General features: G+C 36.2%; 2 protein-coding genes across 2 annotated transcripts; both read right to left on the bottom strand.

Moving 5' to 3' along the window:
* Positions 1-1,739: 1,739 nt before the first annotated feature.
* On the bottom strand, positions 1,740-6,493 carry LOC129375959 (C-type lectin domain family 4 member E-like). The gene is made up of 6 exons (XM_055055352.1): positions 6,306-6,493; positions 5,534-5,623; positions 4,767-4,931; positions 3,593-3,744; positions 2,994-3,118; positions 1,740-2,168 (listed from the first exon to the last, which is right to left on the bottom strand). The coding sequence occupies exons 1-6, from the start codon at positions 6,370-6,372 to the stop codon at positions 2,015-2,017; spliced, it is 753 nt and encodes a 250-aa protein (XP_054911327.1). The 5' UTR covers positions 6,373-6,493; the 3' UTR covers positions 1,740-2,014.
* Positions 6,494-7,983: 1,490 nt separating this feature from the next.
* LOC129375962 (neuronal pentraxin-1-like) lies at positions 7,984-22,309 on the bottom strand. The gene is made up of 6 exons (XM_055055356.1): positions 22,223-22,309; positions 15,431-16,692; positions 12,693-13,335; positions 11,902-12,152; positions 9,937-10,116; positions 7,984-9,843 (listed from the first exon to the last, which is right to left on the bottom strand). The coding sequence occupies exons 2-6, from the start codon at positions 16,187-16,189 to the stop codon at positions 9,634-9,636; spliced, it is 2,043 nt and encodes a 680-aa protein (XP_054911331.1). The 5' UTR covers positions 16,190-16,692; positions 22,223-22,309; the 3' UTR covers positions 7,984-9,633.
* Between the last annotated feature and the right edge of the window lie 763 nt (positions 22,310-23,072).

Here is a 23,072-nt window from a genome sequence, read left to right as displayed (position 1 = left end):
GTCTGTAAGAAGTACTTCTCAGTGCAGTACTGCCATCTACTGGACAAACAAATAATGCATATATATATATATATATATATATTATATATATATATATATATATATATATATATATATATATATATTATATATATATATATATATATATATAAAAATTCCCTTCTCACCCACCGCGGGTGGTTCTTATCCTCTGAGCTCGGGTCCTCTACCAGAGGCCTGGGAGCTTGAGGGTTCTGCGCAGTATCTTGGCTGTGCCAAGGACTGCACATTTCTGGACTGAGATGTCTGATGTTGTTCCTGGGATCTGTTGTAGCCACTGCTCCAGTTTGGGGGTTACTGCCCCGAGGGCCCCGATGACCACAGGCACCACTGTGGTCTTCACCTTCCAGGCCCTCTCCAGTTCTTCCCTGAGGCCCTGGTATTTCTCCAGTTTCTAGTGCTCCTTTTTCCTGATGTTGCAATCACTTTATTGCTACATCTACCACAACGGCTTTCCTCTGATGTTTATCCACTACGACAATGTCTGGTTGGTTCGCCATTACCATTTTGTCTGTCTGGATCTGGAAGTCCCACAGGATCTTAGCTCTGGCGTTCTCCACCACCTTTGGGGGTGTTTCCCACTTTGATCTCGGGGTTTCCAGTCCATATTCTGCACAGATGTTTCTGTACACTATATCTGTCACTTGGTTATGTCGTTCCATGTACGCTTTCCCTGCCAGTATCTTGCACCCTGCTGTTATGTGCTGGACTGTCTCAGGGGCCTCCTTGCACAACCTACACCTTGGGTCTTGTCTGGTGTGGTAGATCTGGGCCTCTATTGCTCTGGTGTTTAGGGCCTGTTCCTGGGCGGCCAGGATGAGGGCCTCTGTGCTGTCCTTGAGTCCAGCTTTTTCCAGCCATTGGTAGGATTTACTGATATCAGCCACTTGGGTTATTTGCTGGTGGTACATCCCATGTAGGGGCTTGTCCTCCCATGATGGTGTCTCTGGCACCTCAACCTCCGTTCCCTGTTGTCTGAGACATTCACTGAGCACATTGTCTGTTGAGGCTTTGTCCCTGATGTATTTATGGATCTTAGTTGTTTCGTCCTGGACAGTGGTTCTCACACTCACTAGTCCTCTGCCTCCTTCCTTGCGGCTCGTGTACAGTCTCAGGGTGCTGGATTTGGGATGGAACCCTCCATGCATGGTTAGTAGCTTTCTGGTCTTAATATCTGTGGCTTTTATCTCCTCCTTTGGCCAGCTGATTATTCCAGCAGGGTATCTGATTACTGGCAGGGCATAGCTGTTTATCGCACGGATTTTGTTCTTGCCATTGAGCTGGCTTCTCAGGACTTGCCTTATTCGTTGGAGGTATTTAGTGTAATGTATATATATATATATATATATATATATACAGTATGTACCAATTTATTAACAGTTATTTTAATCAGATTGAAACTAAGAGTTTCACAAACATTTCAAACAACAAATCAAAAATGATCCATTTTATTTGTTTAGATTACAATGTAGTTAATGTCAATTTAAACATAAAAGAGCCTTTGATATTTTATGGGAGTAATATTTGGAAAATTTTATTTGTAATATTTTTTTCAACAAAAAGATACAATTCAGAGATACAAAATGAAGAATGAAAACTCTAAGTCTAAACTATGAAAATCATAAAGAAAAAAACAAAAGCTTTGAGAACAAATGACAAATAAAATCAGCAATTAAAACAAAAAAAGTAGAAAGAATAAGTAGGGTTTAAACAAGTGCTCAAAATGAGAGTAACAAAAAACATCTTTGAAATAAATTCACTGTACTCTAATTTGTCCCGTAAACATGAGCCTCGTATTTGCTTCTCGTTTCTAGGAATTTTTTATGTCTTTATACAGTGACAGAAAATGTAGAACAATACAACTGATCCCTAATATATTCTTTTTTATGTTAAGACACCTTAATATATAAGAGAAAAGATTTAGGAGGTAAATAAAAAAAAAATAATAATAATGAAAGACAGTCTTTGACTCTGGTCATTGTAGGGAAGCTTGTCTGCGCTCACAGATTCTCCTCAGCTGACCAGAGCAGCTGGAGGTGAACCAGCTCTTCCTATAGTTGTCTCCTGGTGTGAGTCGACCACAGAGCTCCTTCCTCTCTCCTGTGATATCTGGCTCATGTTCCCAAAACCTGCAGAGACAAGAAAAAAAAAATCCTTATATTCCATTATCCACCTCTACATCAACATATCTCTCTCATGTTGTTGCTAAGGTAGTTTGCTAGTTTGCTAGTTTCTTCTAGACGTTAGTTATGTTTACTGAAATGCAAGTACAATGAGGCTTTTCCTGGATGAAACAGATGTTTGAATTTCTTTCATATTGCACATGCATATTGTGATTATGAATAATTAACATTTTTAAGTCTATGGGCTGTAACACAATCAGTTAAGAAGAATGTGCGGCAGGTAATCATATTTAAATCCAACAAAAGAAAAACAAATCATAATATTTACTTCAATGATGTACAAAAAAATGTGCACTAAAATCCTTCTGATTCCTGGGTGGTCAAATGAATACTGAAATCTATCCTGGACTGCAGAACATTACATCTTTGATAAAATGAGTTCAACAGAGTCTTCTCTTCCTGCAATGAATTAAGAAGATTCACCCTCCAACCAACATCCTCAGCACATTCTATTGATGCTCCATAGAGAGCATATTGACAGCTGTTAGCTGCACAGCAGCAGACTGGAAGGCTCCTGAGAGAGTGGTGAGGACAGAATAGAAAACTACAGAGACTCCCCCTCCTTCTATGAAGGATTTGTGAGGCTGGAACTGCTTGTTGCATGTGATTAAAAGTGTCAGAGATTGTGCACATCAATGATGTTGTGTAACCTGACAAGTTGTCCTTAAACATGTAATCAAACTGTCACAAGCTTAAAAAGAACTGCTGGCTTCTAACCTCTGATGCCCTTCTTACACTCCTCTGCCTCTTCAGCCCTGTCTTCACACTTACTGTGGTCTGTTCTCCAGCGGAGTGCCGTCACTCCACTGCCAGGTCCCGTCCACAGCACTGCTCCTCAGACCGAGCCAGTATGAGTCTCCATGGCTCTGGCTCTGGGCCATTTTAAATAGAAACTCCTGAGAAAAAAGTTGATAACATCGGGGACAAATTAATTTTCTTCAGCAGTTTTACTTTAACCTGGCTTATGATAATAAATTCTGTATGTAATCTGTGTTACATGAGCTTTAAATTTAATGAAAGACTAAACCTCCAATGACCTTAAGCTTCCTCCACTCCTTTTAGTTTTCGTAAAGCTATTCTTAACCAAACTCACTGCTGCTGCTATGCATGTATATGTGCCTGGCTATTTATGCACATGCTGAACCTGTGGATATATAAACTCTGGAACATCTTATTGCACAGTAACCCCAAAAATGTGCAGAAGATGCATAAAATGCCAACAGAGCTCCAATAACCTACTTATAAAGATATATGAAAAGATGTTTTAGCTATGAGACCCGAGATGGTTTCCACTGAATTTGTGACTGAATGCAACTAAATCAGTTTTTTTTGAGAGAGAGAGAGAGAGAGAGTGAAAGAGTCAGAGACACCTGTTCCTCCTCTGTCTTGATTGCAGCCACAGCGCCTCCCAGTGACATGCAGAGGTACTGACTACTGATCCAGTCAGCTCTATCCTCACTGAAGAAGAAACATTTCTCTCCTTGAAGTGTCCAATCAATCAAGCATGGTCTGCACTTTCTCTCTGTTTGAAAGGTTAAAATCCCACAGAGAAAAAAAAAACCTTTAGAAATTGTTATAAGCTGCTTTAAAACTTTTTGTCAGAAGATTTACATGCATTTCTAATACTGCCATTGTGAAAGCATTTCATTTTGACCCCTGCTCCATCTAGAATGTCCTTTAAATTCCCCTTTTCAAAACATATCATTACACTATTTTATCTTTGACATAATTATTGACTATTTATGCATATATTTGGCATTTTATATCAAGAATTAAAGTTCACATCAAAGTTAGGTAAAGACGCCTTTCAGTTTCTCACTAAAATTTTATTTTAAAATGATTAATTCTTCAAAATATGACAAAACCTTGAATACAATCATTTAAGTTTTTATTATTAATGGACGAATGTGTAATTTAGAGTGTTATATCTGTAGTCTGTTAAAATGTAATCTACATAGTGTACAATAAAGCCTGGAATTATTTAGATTTCTCATAAACAAATGTGAATGATAAGAAAAGTAATCGTTAAAATTTACCACCATATATCTTTTGACTGACAGTGATACTCTTTAAAATATAATTCTTGTTCTGTCTGTTGGCTATACTGCCATGACTATGCAAATTATACATGACTTGATAAAACAGTTTGTGCAAAAACACAATCTGGGTTGGATAATCTGCATCGGAATAGAGAGTACCTCGCTTTACCAAAATATGAAAATCACATTTGAGGTTTGTGATGTCAACATCAGCCACTATTACCATTTGTTTTAACTTCCAACCTGAACATTTTTTATGAATATCAAAAATGAGCTTGAAGAATTTGCAAGGACATCTAAGAAAACACAGTTTGTCCAACTTTGCAATTTGGCAGTTTTTTTAATTTAACCTAAGTCAGGCTGTTAGGCCCTCATCTAGCCAAATGAAGAAGTCAATACTTAATTCTGAACTTCAGTTTAAAATCACCTCTCAATCATTATTAGCAGTTTTCTTTTTTCAACAAAGTGAATTTTCAAGAATTTTGAAGCTTGAACACAAACTCACCACCAGTGGAAGAGTTGTTGATGGGACAGTACTGGTTCAGAGCAGGATACTGGGTGAACAGGAGGTGATGGGACTGGTTCAGTGTTTCCAGCCTGTTTGTCAGATCTTTCAGTTTGTTTTCTTGCAGGGTTGAGCGAGACTGAGAAGTCAACATAATCTGAACCACTGCGGGATCACACACAATTCTTTTCATTTTTTTATACAGCGAGTTTTTGTAATTTGCATTGTTGTTGGTAGATTGTTGTAAAGGAATACATTTATGTGATAAAAAAGATTACATTTCTTTTAATATTTCATCACAATATGTCCTTCAGTTCTCAATTTTATACTCCAGTGCATTAACTGTTTCTTGCACATTCTATCAACATCTGATAAAATAAAAATTTAAGTATCTTGAATGTCATTTGAAACTTTTATTTAAAAACATTTTCAGAACAATGGATCCCCCATTTCTACTTTGCACTACCTCCCTAATATGTAAAATTCCAACAAAATAATTTGCTGGATAACCCATGGAGTCACAATAGTGTTTGACTAATAGAAAGCTGATGTGAATAAAATAGCATAGCTGTCACACTTAGCTGTACATCAAAACAGCTAAGTTTTGATGTACACGAAAACAAAACTGGTTTTCCAGAGTAATGTTTTCATTGATATTGTACTCCAGAGGGTTTTAGAGACTTACATAACATTGATGATCTCATACAGTCTTCTGTTTGTATTTCTATATTACAGTCACTGTTGCAGATGTAAGGTGGCATACTCACAGCAGAGAGTCTGCAACAGAACCACGATGGTGAGCAGGAAGCAGAGCAGAGATAAGTAATGAGACAACTGTCTGTGGTCACTGAATGAAGCTAAAAGACAAAGGCCCAAACAAAAGTATGAGCAAATTCCCCAGCATCAGCTCAATAGTGCAGAAACATACTTTTAGCCTACAATCAAGCTGTATTCATAGTTTTAACTTGAATTTTGAGAAATATTTAAGTGAAATGCAGATGAAGATTCACATAGAACAAGATACAGTCTACAATAAGAACATGTGTCATTGTCTCTCTGTGAAATATCAACATAAACCTTCTCCCTTTAACTTTGAAAAGAAAATCATTTTAAAATGTGTACTAAAACTGTAACTACTAGCATGGCAACACACTATTTTCCTTCCATATAATTTACTAAAAAAACATAGCTTTCATGGTTACTTAACCCTTAACTTCAAAGCAGGAAAAGTTAAGAAATTAAATTATGAGAAAAAATAACTAAATGAACAATGAGTCCACAGTGAGATTTCAAAAACCACTTGAGACAGATAATACATTTTGATGCAAAATAACAGATTTTTCAAGTACAGGAACAATCCAGTCGAAGCGCTTGATCTGTTCTCAATGTGAAAGTCGTTAATGTTCTAGGAAAAAAAAAAAAAAAAAAAATATATATATATATATATATATATATATATATATATATATATATATATATATATATATACAAAGGTTATTATGCAATCACACCATTTAGAAAAAAAAACAACTGAATTACTTTTTTCTTGGTCGGCTTTAGTCGTTTCTCCTTCCAGCAAAGTTAATCCATTGCTTACTCTCATCATGATCTCAGCATATGCAGGTTAGATTTAACTCTTTTGCTCCATTAAAGCATAACTTTTCTATTTAAGTTAGGTTTCCAAAGCTTGTAAACCTCTGAAAAGCTCCTACTATCCAACAAGCACAAAAGAGAGGATCAAGCGTCTGATGCAATGTCATGAATGAATACCAAGTCAATGTCTCTCCAACTGTATGTAAAGTAGGTGTGAGTGTGATAGTCAAATAAGTCTGGCAGGACTGATGCCACCATTTTCCTTCAGAGAATATCAAGGAATGTGCGCCCTCTGGTGGCTGTGATAAGAATTGAAAATGGATATTCTTGAACAACACAAAACATTGTTTTGTGAAAATACTTTCATTTACTAACATTTCTTGTGTCTACACAACATCCCTTAAACTGGTAACAAAATTAATAGAAGGATAGATGCATCCAAGTATTCAATCCCATGTATTTGTTGTTTTAAACCTCAATTCATTAGAGTGAGATGTTGAAATGCTTTGTGGAAAGTGTTTTATTTCTTTTCAAGATTAAACTTGTCATTTTCCTCCAGAATTGATACAAGGTATAGTTTTATGTTCTTGTGGTGGCTGAGAAATAGTTTAAATGACTGTTGTTTTCTGTTTTTTAAATTGGCCTTCAATATGGTGAGTGCACACTGTCTATGTAATAGGAAAATAGGGAAATTATTCATCTTACATGGTCTTAGACTTAGATCTATTGGTGCAACCCATGATATAACCAAAATGTTCTTGTTATTTGTATCAATTTTTGACAATACCACCTGAGTGTCACAGCTGAAATCAAAGCTCATTAGAATAGGCATTAATTTCTTCCTATCTTTTACTGTCCAATTTTGGTGAGGCTCTGCAAATTTAGCTTCAGTGTCCTGCTCTTAGGTTGTAGGGGTGGAATCCAGTCTTCGGCTACTGCAGACCATCTTCTTCAAAATCTGAAAGCTTGATGTCTTTCTATCATCTCAAAACAGTCTGTCCATTCTCTCTTGATATTCTTCAGAGTTGCAACTCACTGGGTATGTGATCAATTTTAAACAATTCTCAATAAATCACAGGAATGGTTGTGTGTAACTAAAAAAGCAGTCAGCAGTGTCTGAACTACTTAAATCAACATAAAATGAACTGTTTGAATTCTTACCCCTTTCAATGTTCAGCTTTAACTTCAGAAAGTTGTGTTTGCTGTGTCTTAATACTTAAAATCATTGAGTTTCTGCTAACACAACTGCTTAAAAACATTTCTGGGCAATTAACCTAGAAATATTAATTTCCAGATATAATACTGATCTATTGTGAACTTGTATACTGTCAATATCTGCTAAGTGTTGTGCCCAATGCATATGATCATTATTGTTGGTTTTAATAGTTTAATCTTCTAAAGCCAGCTAAAACAGACAGTGTGTCTGACTAGCAGCCAACTTCCATTATAAACAATTTTATTTAGCAAGCAAATAATAATTTTACTGAAGCTCACTTCATTCTGAACTAACTCTTCAAACACCAAATAACTTTTTGTAGATTTGTAAAAGAGGCTAACATAACTAAGACTTCTTACCTGCCTGGGTACACTCTTAATCTATATTCTCCACAGGACGGTACAGAAATGTTATTTTAAATTGTTTTATTCAAAATTGGTGTATATTTACAAACATTTTCCAGCATTTATGATTCATAATCTTACTCCTTCAAGTTTTACAAATCTGTATGCATTTTTGGCTCACACTTGAGGGAGGGACTGTTTTGAACTATAACATGTTATATACATACAAAGGCTAACAAAACAAATGCTATCAAAATGCTGGCATATACCGTAAAGGCGAAAAATAAGCAGATATTTTATTAATGATGATGATGCTACCATTGTTCTACATACTGAGTAAAGAGCTTACAAATATTTATCTGCAGTAAATGTATGTAGTCTAAATGACAAAAACAAAGAACACGTTTGAAAGAGGTGTAACACACATTTGGCCCACTATTTATCACAGAAAAAGACAGGACAAACATTTCAAAGTGCTTCATACTTTGGCATACATAAAAGATTTAGCAGATGTTTAAAGCTATTTTTTTTAAATGCTGTAATTAATATCCCTTTTTTACACAAAGACTGGTCAAAGCAAGAAAGCCTGACTTAAAGCCAAACTTAGACAGATTTCAACAATTTGTTATGGAGGATATCCTCCAAAAGCAAAAAGAGATAAGAAAAGATCAGGAAAATACAGTTTATTTATTTATTTATTTTTTTTTTACTTATTTACAATGTAACAAATACAGTTCTAAAGTATTTTGACCAATGGAAAGAGACCATATAATACTATGTACATGTACAAAAAGAAAAAAAAAATAAGAAGATACAAGCTGCTACCATGGGACCAGCAATACTTTCTCACTTCTTTAGCTTTTCTGAGCATGTGCAACTGCATATGTGTTGGCATGTCTGCCTTTGCCTTAAGGTTTGAGCTGGTTGGAAATAGGCAGGATAAGGTCAGCTGTTCACAGGTAAATCCTAACATAAGCCACCAGTAGATCAGGAGACGTTGGCTTCACAGCGTTGACACGTTGTAGGCCGGTTTACCTGTTTTGATGCTGTTAGGTGGCTTAAAGCCATAGCATGTCACACCTGACATCGAACCATCTCACCGTTACGCAACAACTAACAGCGGTCAAATGAAAAGCGTTTTCAATTCTGTGTTGACAACATGCATAATTTGGTACAACACAACCCATCCATTTAATTATTTTTAATTGTATTTTTTTTCCTCAAATAGCCTGCATTATTTTCAATATGAAATACTAATATACGTAATGTATACAAGTTAACATTATCGAGTAATACTATAAAAATGCCAGGTTTGACCTGTAAAAGAAACATATCCTGTGACAACATCTGAGGAGCTGATGAGGCTTTTTTCCTGTCCCTTTACTCTCTTTTTCACCCTTTTTTAATGTTTGTGATGATTGCAGCAAGCTTGTCAATAGAATCCAGCAACGTCTGTCGCTGTTCTGCTGAAAGGAAATCCAATTATGTGTGTTGAATCCATCAGAGCAGCAGCCGCAGTCGTGACCATACAGGCAGTAAATCCAAAGCGCTGCGCTCTTGGGAGCTTTCAAAGCAGTCCTGCTGAGAACATGGAAGTGAGCGCGTAGGTGGAGAAGGCAGAAAAATTATATTTCTCCATTCCCCATCCATTTTTGACACATGCATTTAATCATATAATTCTACTGCTTTGCCTGTGAGAATTCAATGTTTCTATTTAGTGACAAGGCTCAAAAGGAAGCTCAGTCAGCCCTCCATGAAGTTCCACTTGCTCTTCAGACCATGACATGACGTCACCAACAAGGTGGTTTCCACATGTTGCTTGGGTGTGAATCTCATTAGCTGTCAAGACTCTGGACCAGAACTGGAGATCTGACAACTCTCCCAAGAAAGATTGAGTGATGTCAAAGCGACCTCCCATTGTGTCCTTTGGTGTGGAGGAGAAGGCATATATATAAATAAAACTCCAAAGAGGAGGTATAGATTAACAGTTCAATAATATTTAAAACAAACTGCTCACCTGCTCCTGACCCAACATAAAGATCCCTCCTGGTTTTATGGAATTCCAGGCTGACAGGTTCTGTCCGGAACCTTTCTTCACTCCATCTTGGTAAGCCTCCCAAACGCCGTCACGTGTTGACCATGTCACACACACATGATGCCACTTTCCGTCTGTTAAAGTTATTGGTAGTGTCACTGCCTAAACCAGAAAAGAAGGAAGGGGTAAAAAGAAATACACAAAAAACTGTTATTTAAAATATAACTGAAGACTTTGCCACATCTTGATTAAACTGCTCTCTTCACAAATGCCTGCTGCACCCTGTCAACCAGTTTCATTCATGCTTATAAGTGTGGTGGACATCTTGAAATGCAACATAATAAAATAAAGGAATGGAATAGGTAAATTTATGGACACTAGTCCCGACAGCAATGCAGCTGTTGGGCAATACAGCTGGGCATGTATTACTCAAACGCTGTGTTGCCAAACATTGGGAATTGTTTTTGAAAAATTATTTTATTTAGTTGATTTTCCACTAGGCACAAGCTGGCTACAGATATCGAGTTATGCCAATTTTTACAGCTATACTTTCAAAGCAAATTAAAATTTTCAGCCAATTCTTGTGATTTAAAGCCATTTTAATGAGAGAGCACAGGGAGTGCAGGACTGACTAGAGCTTTCTTCAGCTGTATGTCGCAATAAGTCATGCCCCCAAAAGCCCACACCTCTAACTATAATTAATTTTTACAATAGTGTTTAAATTTCTGCATAAATACCATAATATAAAAATGAAACAGATCAGCAAGTGATGGACCTCAACATGTGTTGCTGTGCACTGAAGGTAAACTAAATAAAAAAGGGTATCACACACACAGTATGTGCATAAAAAACATTTCCAAGTGTTTGAAAATATATATCTGAAAGTAAAATTGTCAAAATTAAAGATGCACAACTCATTAGTCATTTAATTTGAATTTTGTTTTATCACTGCCTTTAGAAAGCCATGAGCAGCATTTGTAATGAAGCCAAGAACAGACTCGGTATTTAAACTGGTTAATTAACCTTTCAATGTCAGTTTACTGTTCTCTCAGCAATATCCTATAAAGAATAGACAGGCAAAAATGGTTAATATTCTGAAAAATAAGTCTTTCATGTGAACATTGAAAAAGATCACCCCAAATCGACAAATTATTTTCAACCTTGCTAACTGAATTCATGTCCTTCAGTGGATCATTAATTGTTTTGGTCATGACTATGCATCTGACTCACAAACAACAAACATGATAGTTTTATCTTCCTGGTCTCTCATACAGACAATTAGGTCAGTCAGGGCAAGACTATAACAGGATTAATTGCTTTGCTTATTTGTTTGTTGTGATCACCCAGTACTAGGGCAAAGAAGGGACATAGTCGACCAATACTTTCCATTCAAAAGGAACCAAACGGAAAACCTTTTCAGAGAAAAGATTAGGGGATTAGTAGTATAATGAAAATCTTTGTAGGTCATTCATTTGTATGTAGGTTAGTGTCACGCGAACCTAGATGTCCACAACCAATTTACTAGAGCAACAAAATATACACAACTAGATTTACAAACCTCTCTTCCTAGGTAAATTAAATACAACATAAAACACAACATAAAGAATACCTGAAGTAAATAAGTAGATGCTATTGTTTAAATCAACATTGAAGTATTCTATGAGGAAAGGGAAACATTTGGTTGAATTGACTAAAAGTACAGGAATGTATCTTTAAGAAGTTGACCCTGTTGCCCATTTTCTTCAGCTGGTGAATTATTTTATAATCAGATATATAGTAAATACATATATTTTGGTACATTTGCTATAATTTTTTACAATTATGCATGGATGTCTAAGAAAGCATGGCTTAATATAAGCTTTCAGTTAAATGCTTATGTGGGCTTCGACCATATGCAGTTACTGCCATATCTGATGGTAGATGTTTTTGTACATGTGACCGTGTTACCTTGTCATTAACGAGCAGCTCCATTGGATTGCTGCCCCATTCCATTAGCACCAGCTCATTAGCTTGCCCAGGCACGGCGTAGGAAATGGGTGTTCCGAGGCCAGAACCTTCCCCTGGCTTCAGCCACAGACAGATGGTCAGGGCGAAGATCTCATTGACCACTGATCGCTTCATCTTGGCATACATGTAGTTGGTCCTCATGGGAAACTCAAGGAGGAAAGCACTTGGACTCTTAAGCTTCTTTTGGTTTCCTGGTAAGATGAGATAAAAGACTGAATTAATTCCAATAAAACTAAAGATCAAACATAGCTCTACACTTTTCTCACACACACAAAAAAAAAATGCTGACAACGCCACAAAGCAACGAGGAAACATAGGAGTAAATATACAAGAATTGATGAATGCCAATCCCTGTAAGAGGGCAGTTTAGTGGGAGACATGTTGAATTTAGAGATGAAGGGGGTCGTTTCAACTGTTTTATACTTTTCAACTATTCAACAGACTCCCCTGAATAATACCTATTACCACAAGGTCTCGTAATGTTATTTGTTGTTTTATTAGGAGATCTAATCTTTCTCATTTCAATACAGATGAGTGGCTCAAACGGGGATCAGAACAGTACAAATGGAAACATTGTGTGTTATACAATATTTATCTAATATAGAATTAAAGGTAACCTGCACGATATTTGAGTATTTATGTGAAGATGTAATCTTGACGAATAATCTAAAATACCAACCTACAAATAGCAACTGATTTATGTAAATGTTTAGTTCAGAACATGTGCTCACCATGGTCATTGTGATGTAGTTGGCCAAGAACTGTTTCCAGCTTGCTGTGTCCAGAGCCCCGCAGACTTGTTTCCTTGCTAGTGTAAGGAAGGCGCCTGGGTGGATGCTCCCCTTCGTGATTGTCATGGTCCTCAGTGCCATGGTGATCATCATGGTGATCATCATGATATCCATGCCCATGCAGTGAATCATGGTGGTCATGATGGCTATCATGATGGCTATCATGACCACCATGATGGTGACCATGGTGGTCATTATGATGGTCATTGTGGTGGCTGCTGTGATGGTCTTCATGGTGACCATAGCGATGACCATGATGCCAGCCATGGTGGGGGTCATAATGGCGACTATGATGGTTGCTGTGATGGTTGTATCTATGGCTACCATGGTGGCTGCTGTGATGGTCTTCATGGTGACCACTGCTATGGTGGCTATCGTCAGGATGGCCACCATGGTGAGTAGAATGGTGGTCATCATGGTGGCTGCCGTTGTGGTTATCATTATGTGAGTCATCATGGTGGTCAGCATGGTGGTCATTATGGTGATCTCTGTAGTAACTGTGTAGCTGTTCTTCTAGAGCATTGATCTTTCGCTGGAGGAGTTCTCTCAGGGAGCTTGAGTAGGAACTGGAGGAGTTTCTTGCCTGGAGATAAAAATATAAATAGTGTTATAAGCTACTCAAGCAATTTAAATATCATCTAATACTTGAGGCATTAATAATCTTAATTTAAACAATAAAATCAAGGTTTAAAAAGCATTTTTATTTATATCACAATCATATCTTAATGGAGTAGAATTAAAAATTAAATTTAGCAAGATATCTATTATTTCAAAGCACTTTCATCCCTTGCCCCCCCCCCATTGCTTGTGCTCATCTTCCTCACTAGCAAATCCGGCTTTGTTTCCTGCCAACACACGCTACAGTTAGTAGCCTTATCAAGAGGGATGAAGGTAATTGAAGGTGAGGCTGGCTAGCGCCGTTCGGTGCATGACCAGGGGCCAGTAGTGTAGACATCTTGTTAGAGAAGGGAGTGACACAGGATAAATCCTGGCAGTGATCATGTTTTGACTAGCACCTTTAAGGGAGATTGAATGAGATTTCTCTGAGCATAGTCTGGGACTACCTGCACACTAAATGAGGCTTTTCACATACATATAAACATATAAACAGGCACAATTATGTGGATGGGTTGTGTGAATGACTAAGATGAAGTTAAAGGCAAAACGTTCCCCAAATCATCATGTTCTACTTTCATAGACTGTCCTGGCCAACGCCAGTACATCGGAGCAACTGGGACCTATTTCTGTGACAACTGGCAGGTCTCTAAAAGATATATTTGCTTTGACATATATGTCTTTGTGCCTAGTTTTTTAATTGGGAAGATAATAACATTTAATCACATTTTGATTGTTTTCCAAAGAAAATAGATAATGTATATAATCTATTTAATGACTTTTATATCTCATTCACTTTAAGTATGCTTAAAATGAAAATGTTACCAAATAAGTTGAGGACAGGCTCATTAACACTTAAATATCTATTTTAAAAAACTGCAATAATTGTAAGACTGTTTTTAAAATCTGTGCAGTTGTTATATTGTTTCATCTGCACAATTGTCCCTGATTTATGTTGTTCTGGTTCATCATTACCTGTAGGCTATCCCAGCTTTCACAAAATCACAAGACACCCCAGAACGGCTGCCAGTCCATCACAGGTTGTTGAAATTTTAAATGTCTTTTTCCTTTACTCTAATTGGAATGCAGGTAGACACTACTGATGTTTTTATACCTCAAGTGTTTGGTCCATTTAAATCGGTGGTGTCCAATGTTTGTCCTCAAGAGTGGGTATGCTGCATGTTTTTGTTCTTTTGTCTGATTCAACTCATGCGAATCAAATAGTAGGCCTATACACAACTTTGGGATATGCTCAGGCACAGCTGAGCCATTTCAATCAGTTGTGTTGGATAGAGACACTTGAAAATGGGGGGCCGTAAGTGCTTGAGGACTGGATTTGCAGCACCATTAAAACAAACTCTGGTTCATTCCCCCATTTGGTTTTGTTTGTTAACTTGGATATGAATACAGCAATTCCACAAGGGTGTGTAATGTACCAAGACAGTTGAGAGGGTGTAGTTTCAGTGCGAATACAAATAAAATCCAGAGAGATTTGTTTACAATGTGCTATCCAACCTCAATGCAACTCAGGTACTAGAGGTGTATTACAAACTCGATTCAAATGCTTTCCTGTATCCAGTTATGCATTGCATTGTTGGATGTGATAAGGTAAACAAACATAGGCTGCAAGTCTTTTCTGCTAATACCAAATTCCTTTGCAACTTTCAAGATTTCAAGAAACCAAACCACCAGAAAAAGGTGAAAGTTAAAATAAATTGATTTGGACCAATGAAGGCAAAACCCAGGTGTCAAAATGCCCCCACAGAACTCCAGGATGAGAAACAACATGCAAGTTCCTGTTGTTTGATTTAGATACTACACAATTGGAAAGATTAGTAGCATTGTTGGATTGCCACAAGAAAGCCTCTGGTTTTACTCCCAGTGAAACATAAATTGTTTACAGTATCCTTGTGGATGCATGATAAACTTAAGCACTTTGCATAGCAAGGCTAACATAAATATCCAAAAATTATGGCAACCTATTAGCCACATTTTGGTGACAGTTTAGGAATAAGGTCAATGTGAATATTGAAAATGTCTGAAACTCATTTTGCTTCACTCACCTGCAAGTTCTCCAGCCTCTCTTTCAATGTCTGCAGCGTCTTTCCAGTCTGTTCTGGTGAAAAAGAGTTGTGTTTGCTATATGATGAGCCCTTTTGGTGGTGGAGGTCTGACCTGTGGCTGCCATGGGAGATGTGATGGTCACTGTCATGATGGGCTGAGGGCCCGTGGTGCAGTGATGATGGCCCATGATGGCTGCCATGATGTCCATGGTGCTCATCATGGTGGCTGTTATGATTGTCCTGATGGCTACTATGGTGAGTGTCATGATGACTGTCATGGTAACCATGATGGCTTTCGTGATGACCAATGCTGTGGTGGCCGCCAAACCCTTCACACAACGTGAGTTTGGCAGTCAGTTCTCTGATAGTCTCCCTCTGGTCCAGGATTGTTTCCTTCTGCCTTACAAGGCTCTCACGAAGGTGCAAAATGGTGGCTTTTGCCTCATCTGACATTATGCCCCGATGACTGCCAGTGCCGTGGTCATTCCCATGACTGCTGCTACTTGGTCCATGGGGCACAGAAGGTGGTGAATAACAGCTGGGATCTGCTTCTGGGGGAACGGGAGTGCAGACAAATTTGGGACTAATTCCGTAGTCATATTCTATGGTGCCCACGGCAGCAGCACATGACAAAAAATAATAAAAAATAAGAGAATGTAGGGGGAAAAGAGGCAGGATTAATCCCAGGGCTGGTCCACACCTTTGCTCATACCTCACAGGTGAAGGCATGAGGCTCAGAAAGCTGTTGTCTCTGGCCATGTTTAGTTTGAATGAATGTAGCCCCTTGATAAATGACTGTTTCCCCAAGAATTAGCTTTACTTTGAAGAACACCATGAATGGATGTCATTTGTGTTGGTTGTAGGTGTTTTGTAGCATATCATTTCAACAAATTCACTTGAGACATAATTTCCTCTTGGATGACAAAAAACAACAACAAAAAAACGATAACTAACACAAATGCCAAGATAGCAAGGAAGTAATTCAGAAATGAACAAAGGTCACTGCCAAACTGTTTCTTTTCACCCCTAAGCTAACCTATTTGAATTGGACAAAGTTTCTTGATTCCATGGCAAATCATCAGGCTGTGTGAACTTGGCTGATGTATCGTGAAACGTTGTCCCACCCGAGGACGTGGTGTTGTGCTAGTTAGTGCCAGGCAAGTGATCAGTCTTGGCTTCTATGATTTCCTGTGCTTGGCAGCTCAGTGTAATCCATTTAACTTCAGCTTCTAAACATCCATCAGCTCCTGGAGAAACATTTCCTGTTGCACAGACAGAGAACAAGGTAAGAAAAAAAACAGTCTGGGCAAATGGAAGCATGTTGAAACAAAATCATTAATTGATGCAAACTGCTAAACTTTATCAGATGCTTTGTTGAATTTTGTTCTTCATTTCATAAATGTTAACTTTACCTTATTACCAGAGAACTCACTAAACAATCATAACATCTCACAAAACTTAAATAAACAGTATGAGCCAAATCTATAATCACTGAGAATTTACAATCACAATTTCATTTATTGTCTCTTCTAAATGTCATGTACAAATTTTCAACCATTATTGTACGTTATTCAATTTCTGTTAAAATTTGTGTTAACATGTATTTTGAGCGCCATTCAAATATATTTTTTTGACTAATAGATTTCTTTTAGACCTTGTGACCATCTTCCATTAATAGTGTTTTTGAAATATATATTTTGCTTAACTCAGAAGGGAAAGAAAACTTGAAGCGACAAACACCAAAATTAAAATATTTCAATTTCTTAAACATTTTTGAAAATGGGACTGTTTTATGCCTACTTTAAGAAGACAATAAAGTTAAGGCATTAAAAGCACAATTTGAGTGAGTTCTACTAAATTTACGAAAGTGGAACAAAAGTGAATGTTTTCATTTCTAAAACAACTTAAGAATGTGTGTGAGGCTTGCCAAAGAGCATGATGCAAAGCCAAGAAAAAAGGTTTCAGAACACATAAGCTGTTGTTTAAGCTCCTTATCCTTATAGCCAATCACCAGTTTAAACACCCATGGACATTTGAGTCTGATGTGGTGCCCTTTCTGTGACTTTGAAAAAAGAAAGGCTTTGAAATATAAGCAAACTAACTAATTCCAGTTTTTTTGCAACGGCACTGTGTTAATTTACGTTTGAAGAGGTGTTGGCCTGAAGTTTTGGTAGTAGCATTTGAGCAGTAAAAATAATTTTTCTGCAACATTAAATAGTCATCAAAATACTTAAAAATAAATGAATAAACTTTCAATAAATAGACTCAAGAAAAGCCGGGGCCACTATTGCTTCAGCTAAAGCTTATGTTTTGAACAAAGCTGTTAGTCATGCAATGCTTAGAACTGACCTGCATAAAAATATTGCAACATGGCTTTTTATTGATTATCCTTTGGATAACAGGGTAGATAATTTGTCTCTCCAAGTATACATGCGTCATGTGCATATACATCCCTAAGTAAGATCTTCCTTTTCGACTGGCTCCATGGGAACATCTGAAATGATGTTACAGTGGAACTAATAGCCAACATCCTTTCAAAGAGGCAACAAAATGGTACACCTAGTGCCTGGGCTGTCTGTCCTGAATTTGAGGTACAACTTTGAGATGAGTCTGAGATGGCAATAGCAATACCAGACAATATTGCAGTAGGTTACCATGGATATGCAAGCTGGTGAGGGAAGAGTCACATGGATTTCTAAGGAACTCCTGCTGCTTTTATGTATTTTGCTGCATATAAAATCACGATAAGCAATTTCTAGTTTGACCCAGAAAGGTATGACATCTTTTTTTCTCTTCAGACAATAGATTGGCTATCTTTGAGTGAGTGATATAAAGATTTAGCAACAACATTAGGGACTTAACCTGACAACAAGCCATACTTAAAGACAACATTAGGCGAGCTTTAAAAACATGATACTTCTCAATGACACGTGGCAGCACATGGATGCCCCACAAGCAAAGATGTTTCTTTTTCTTCTCAAGAATAGTATAAAACACAATGCCACTGTAAAAAAAAAAATGCAAATAATCAAATTTCAAAACAAATACCCTTTCAGTGGAAAAGAGCTAAAATTATCAATAATAATATGACAAGCTAGAACAGTGTTTGGTTTAATTGCAGAAAACAAAGTATATTTGTCAAAAAACTAGAAATATTTCTTTCAGAAAACATTCCATAACTTTCATAAAAGTCATGTTTTGAATATCTGGTGATATGAATGTAACCCACATTTCCCCCAATAACAGCTGGAGGAAAACAACATATTCCCTCCCATATCTTTATTTTGTGATAGTTTCTAAAAAAGACACATACAAAAACAGACTAGTGTTCTATTTTATGAACACAAGTAATATCTCTTTTTCATGTCTTTGTGATCACTAAGTGATCACAAAGTGCCTCAGGTTTCTTTTTCCTTTAGTTTCTTTTGAGATTTTCAAATGATGGTCATCTTTGAAAGTGTTATTTCATTGTCACACTTGTATGTTTGAAACATGTTTAGAACTTATCCTTGATAGATTGAAATATGCATTTTATTGTAAAGTTAAAGAAAGTTCTTTACACAGCTTTAGGAAAGATTTCTTAGAAGTTGTTGACATACAGTGTCATTCTGTATGCCAGTTTAGCTTTTCAAGAAACCACTAGACGACCCAGTTGCTTTATAAGTGTAAATATGCACAAGGTCCTGACCTGTCTGCAGCTTAAAGATGCTCTTCCTGTGCAGGCTTTGACCTTGTGCTTTGCACGATTCAATCCTCCGCATTAGGTTCTGTGGCTGTATGGTTAACTTTAACAAGAACATGAGTTATAGCTAATCTTCATTGACAACAGAAAATATAACCACTATAATTTTTTATGTGCTAATTTTCTGGAATTAGCTCTTTCAGAATAAATATTTTTTTATTTTTTTACCTACATAAAAATAACTATTGACATTTTTTTTGCCATCATGTTAATAAAAGAGTAACTTGAAAGCTAATTAATATGGTAATGAAATGTTGTTACATATAATATTCTACCAATGCAAATGTTTTCTCTTTATAAGCAGTATAAACAGTAAAGTGATGGTTTGGTATGTGAATATATACTTGCTTTTAAAGTTGGAATCTATGAAAAAAGTTGAAATTATTTAATTAAAATAAAACCCTTCTTTATTCTTCTGAGCAACATATGATGACTCTTTAGAGGTTGATACCTCAATAACCATCACTTTAAAAACAAGAAAGACTTTTAACATCCAAATTTTTGAAGCCTCAAAATGGTCAGCATGGTAATCTTTTCACAATGTGTGTTTTCATTTGCCCAAAGGTAACCACATTCCAGATATATGCATACGTCCAATAAACTGTTAGGTTTGTAACTTGAGTCCCAACTGCATAATCAGCATTTTTTTTTTTTTTCTGTGACTATTTTCCCAGTTATGAAAGTAGGAGCGGACATTTTGGTAAGCTTTTGCAAAGGCTAAATGTTTTATCAATAGCCAAGACAATCTTTGTACCACACTGAAGGAATCAGAGGTAATGAGATTAATAGAGTTAAAATTTAGGCAGTGTTGACCTTCAAAAATTAGGTCTTCCATGGTGGGAAATGTGAAAACTGGTAAAAACAACACTTTTTTGAGTAATCTTTAACTGGATTGGAATACTTTGTGACAAATGTATCAGATTACCAAAACAGTGGACTCCCAGTATTCATGGGCCTGTGAATGACTAAAATCCTCAAATACTTGAGACTCCCTCTAAAACTTACTTACATCTGTGGTTGGGGAAACCATCAATTAGCAATAACAAAACTGTATTGGATGTGTCGCAAAAGTGCCATCTAATTGTGTGTCAAGTAGGATTGTGTCTAAGTATTTTAGCTTTCCACTCTTCCATTTGTTTTGAGAATTATCAATGTGCTCCATGAAATAATCCACAAATCCTCAGATACTAAACCATGAAAGGACTTGGGCCCAATGGTATGTAAGGTTTCTAGCAACATAGTACAAACATTTCTAGTTTGAGGCTTTTTTCAGAAGTCTGAAAGATCCATTAATAATTAAATTTGTAATAAAGATATGTTGTGTTTCAACATCAGTTTCCAACAAATCAGAAATTTAATTTTTTTGCAAAACTATATTTATAAATAATTTGTTGTCACATCTAACCTCACTGTGAACTGTGCTCTGATTTTTGATTTTGTTAGTTTGTGAACAATCTTGCATTTAAGCCAAATGGCATGAAAAATGGTTAGCTGTGATTAAGTGTTGAGGAGAAATAACTCAATTCAATTGAAGATGTTTTCTCTATTATTTGCCCAGTTGAATTTACAAGCGCTGGCCTCTCACGTGAGTCAACAGGTGCACTTCACACCCGAAAAGGGACTGGATCATCCTTACAATTTGCTTGACTTTTTTAATCTGTCTTCAGACCATGAAGAAGAGCCAAGCCAAAGTCCTAGTGCTGCACGTGGCTTCAACCTCATCAACGATGCACTAACCCAAGAACTCAAAATAAATAAAAATATATAAATAATGTCTCATTGGGTCTTCTTTATGTATTGATATTTCAAATAAATAATGGTGAAAATGTAATTATATTGAAGTCTTTTTACTGTAATGTTACACAAATGTCCTTTTTGGCATTGTGCTTCCCTTGCAAGAATTGTGAATTATATTTTATTTAAAATTAACAAAAAAACCTTTTTTTTGAGTAACCCAACACACTAGGAATATAAAACACTCAAGTTTGACATCACAAATCAAATACTTCAATTAAAATCACAGTCATATTCTCTAAGAATAACAAATACATTAAAATCTTGATAATCTTAGCTTTTCTGTGCATGATTTTTTTATTTTTTTTTTAAATATCTAAAATGGATTTGGATAAGCAGATCCATTTTACATAAGAAAAATGAGCCAGCAAATAAGTGATTGCATGTACTGCATTATTGTGTATAAAAAAATCAAGTACCAATAAAATTTAGAATTGTCAATTTTTTTAAATGTATATTGGGAGATTTAAGGCAGTAAACAAACAAACAAAAAAAAATCACGATTTTGAATAATCCAGTTATTTGAGGTCATGTGCATTTTGCAGCACATGACCTCAAACTACTCAAACTATTAGAAAGCAAAAGGTATTCTTTCAAGAAAATCATAGAATTTAAAATGTTTTTTTTTTACCATCGATTCCCTATAATTTATTAGCATATCAGCAGTTGTTGATCAAAAAATCTGTAAGAAACGATTTTACAAAATTCACAATGACCAAATTACTAAATATTGTTGCAATTGAAAGGAAAACTGATTTGAATTATTCCAACACATTGGTAAGACATTCATCAATGCTCTTTTAGCTCATTTGAAAAGTTACGTTTACTAATCGTCACTGTATATATATATACACATTCATAGCTTACATGTTCTAGTTTGTGAACATGCTTGAAAGAATACATATTGTGTTTGGATTGCAACAGAAAATATTATGTCATTTGTTCCTCCAAACGGGCTGGACTCCCTTTCCTTAAAAAACTGGGATTGTTAGTCCCATACATGAAAATTATGAACTTGAGGATCAAGTCTAGTTATCCTGAACTTTAAATCAGAAGAAAACTGAAAACTATATACTTTTCCTTTAGACTTCAGATAATCTAAACAAATGGAAATGATCTCAGAGTGTGGCAGCATTATTTCCAGATTGTTTCTTTTGGATAACAACCTTTTCGCTATGGTAATATTTAGATTCAATCACGTACTTTTTTGTGCATAAAACAGCAAGTAAGTTCTTCAAGAAAGAAAGTTTTCTTACCTGCATGTAATTTTGAAGTCCCTGAGCTTGTTAGTCCATTCAGCTCAGTGATCAGCTTGAGGAGGATTGGCTTTAGGTGGATAATTTTAACTCGCTCTCCCTTTCTCTCTTTCTCTCTCTCTCTCTCCTTGATTGATGCAGAGTAACCTGAGGATATCGCTCTCAGTTATGAGAAGGGCAGTCACAGAGTTCAAAGGAAGATCTCTGGAAGCATCATATCTCTTTTCCTTTGAGGAATGGCACAATCTGTGTGTCAGTGCAGTTTATTTATTTATTTTGGATTACCATGTTAATATAATAGAATAGAAGAGACTATATAAATTGGGTAATAGGAAAAAGATGTACCAAACCACACTTGGGTTTATTGCCGATCACTCGTACCATTGTTTTCAGTTACTTTTGGACAACTTTGATGTGTTTGATTTCTGTTTTATTTTGTGTCTGCTCCTTTTCATTGCCTTTGCTCTCATTTTGTGTAGTTTCATTGCCTTTGCTCTCATTTTGTGTAGTTTTACTTATTTTATGCAAATTATGTTTGATATGATAGGAGTCATGTCAAACAAACAATCTGTCTTGAATGACTTTTTCAAGACAGATGTTCTGATCTGAAAGAGTAAGTTTGACTATATCAAGTTATCCATAGAATGTGACCAAAAACCCAATGATGCAATGAACTGAATATTTCATTTGAAACAAATGTAAATCAAGCTAAGATTACCTGGGTAAACACAAAAAATATTGATTCAGTCATATTTTCAATCCGTTTGATACAAAATTAACACAACACATAAGAAAAAAGAATTATCACACAGAGTCAAACTGGTTGATGGGAATGTGGAAGTCTGGGCAG

Source organism: Poeciliopsis prolifica, unplaced genomic scaffold (assembly GCF_027474105.1).
Source record: "Poeciliopsis prolifica strain line A6 unplaced genomic scaffold, Auburn_PproV2 SCAFFOLD041, whole genome shotgun sequence".
NCBI classification, from domain to species: Eukaryota; Metazoa; Chordata; class Actinopteri; order Cyprinodontiformes; family Poeciliidae; genus Poeciliopsis; species Poeciliopsis prolifica.
This window is presented reverse-complemented; position numbering and strand designations above follow the sequence as displayed.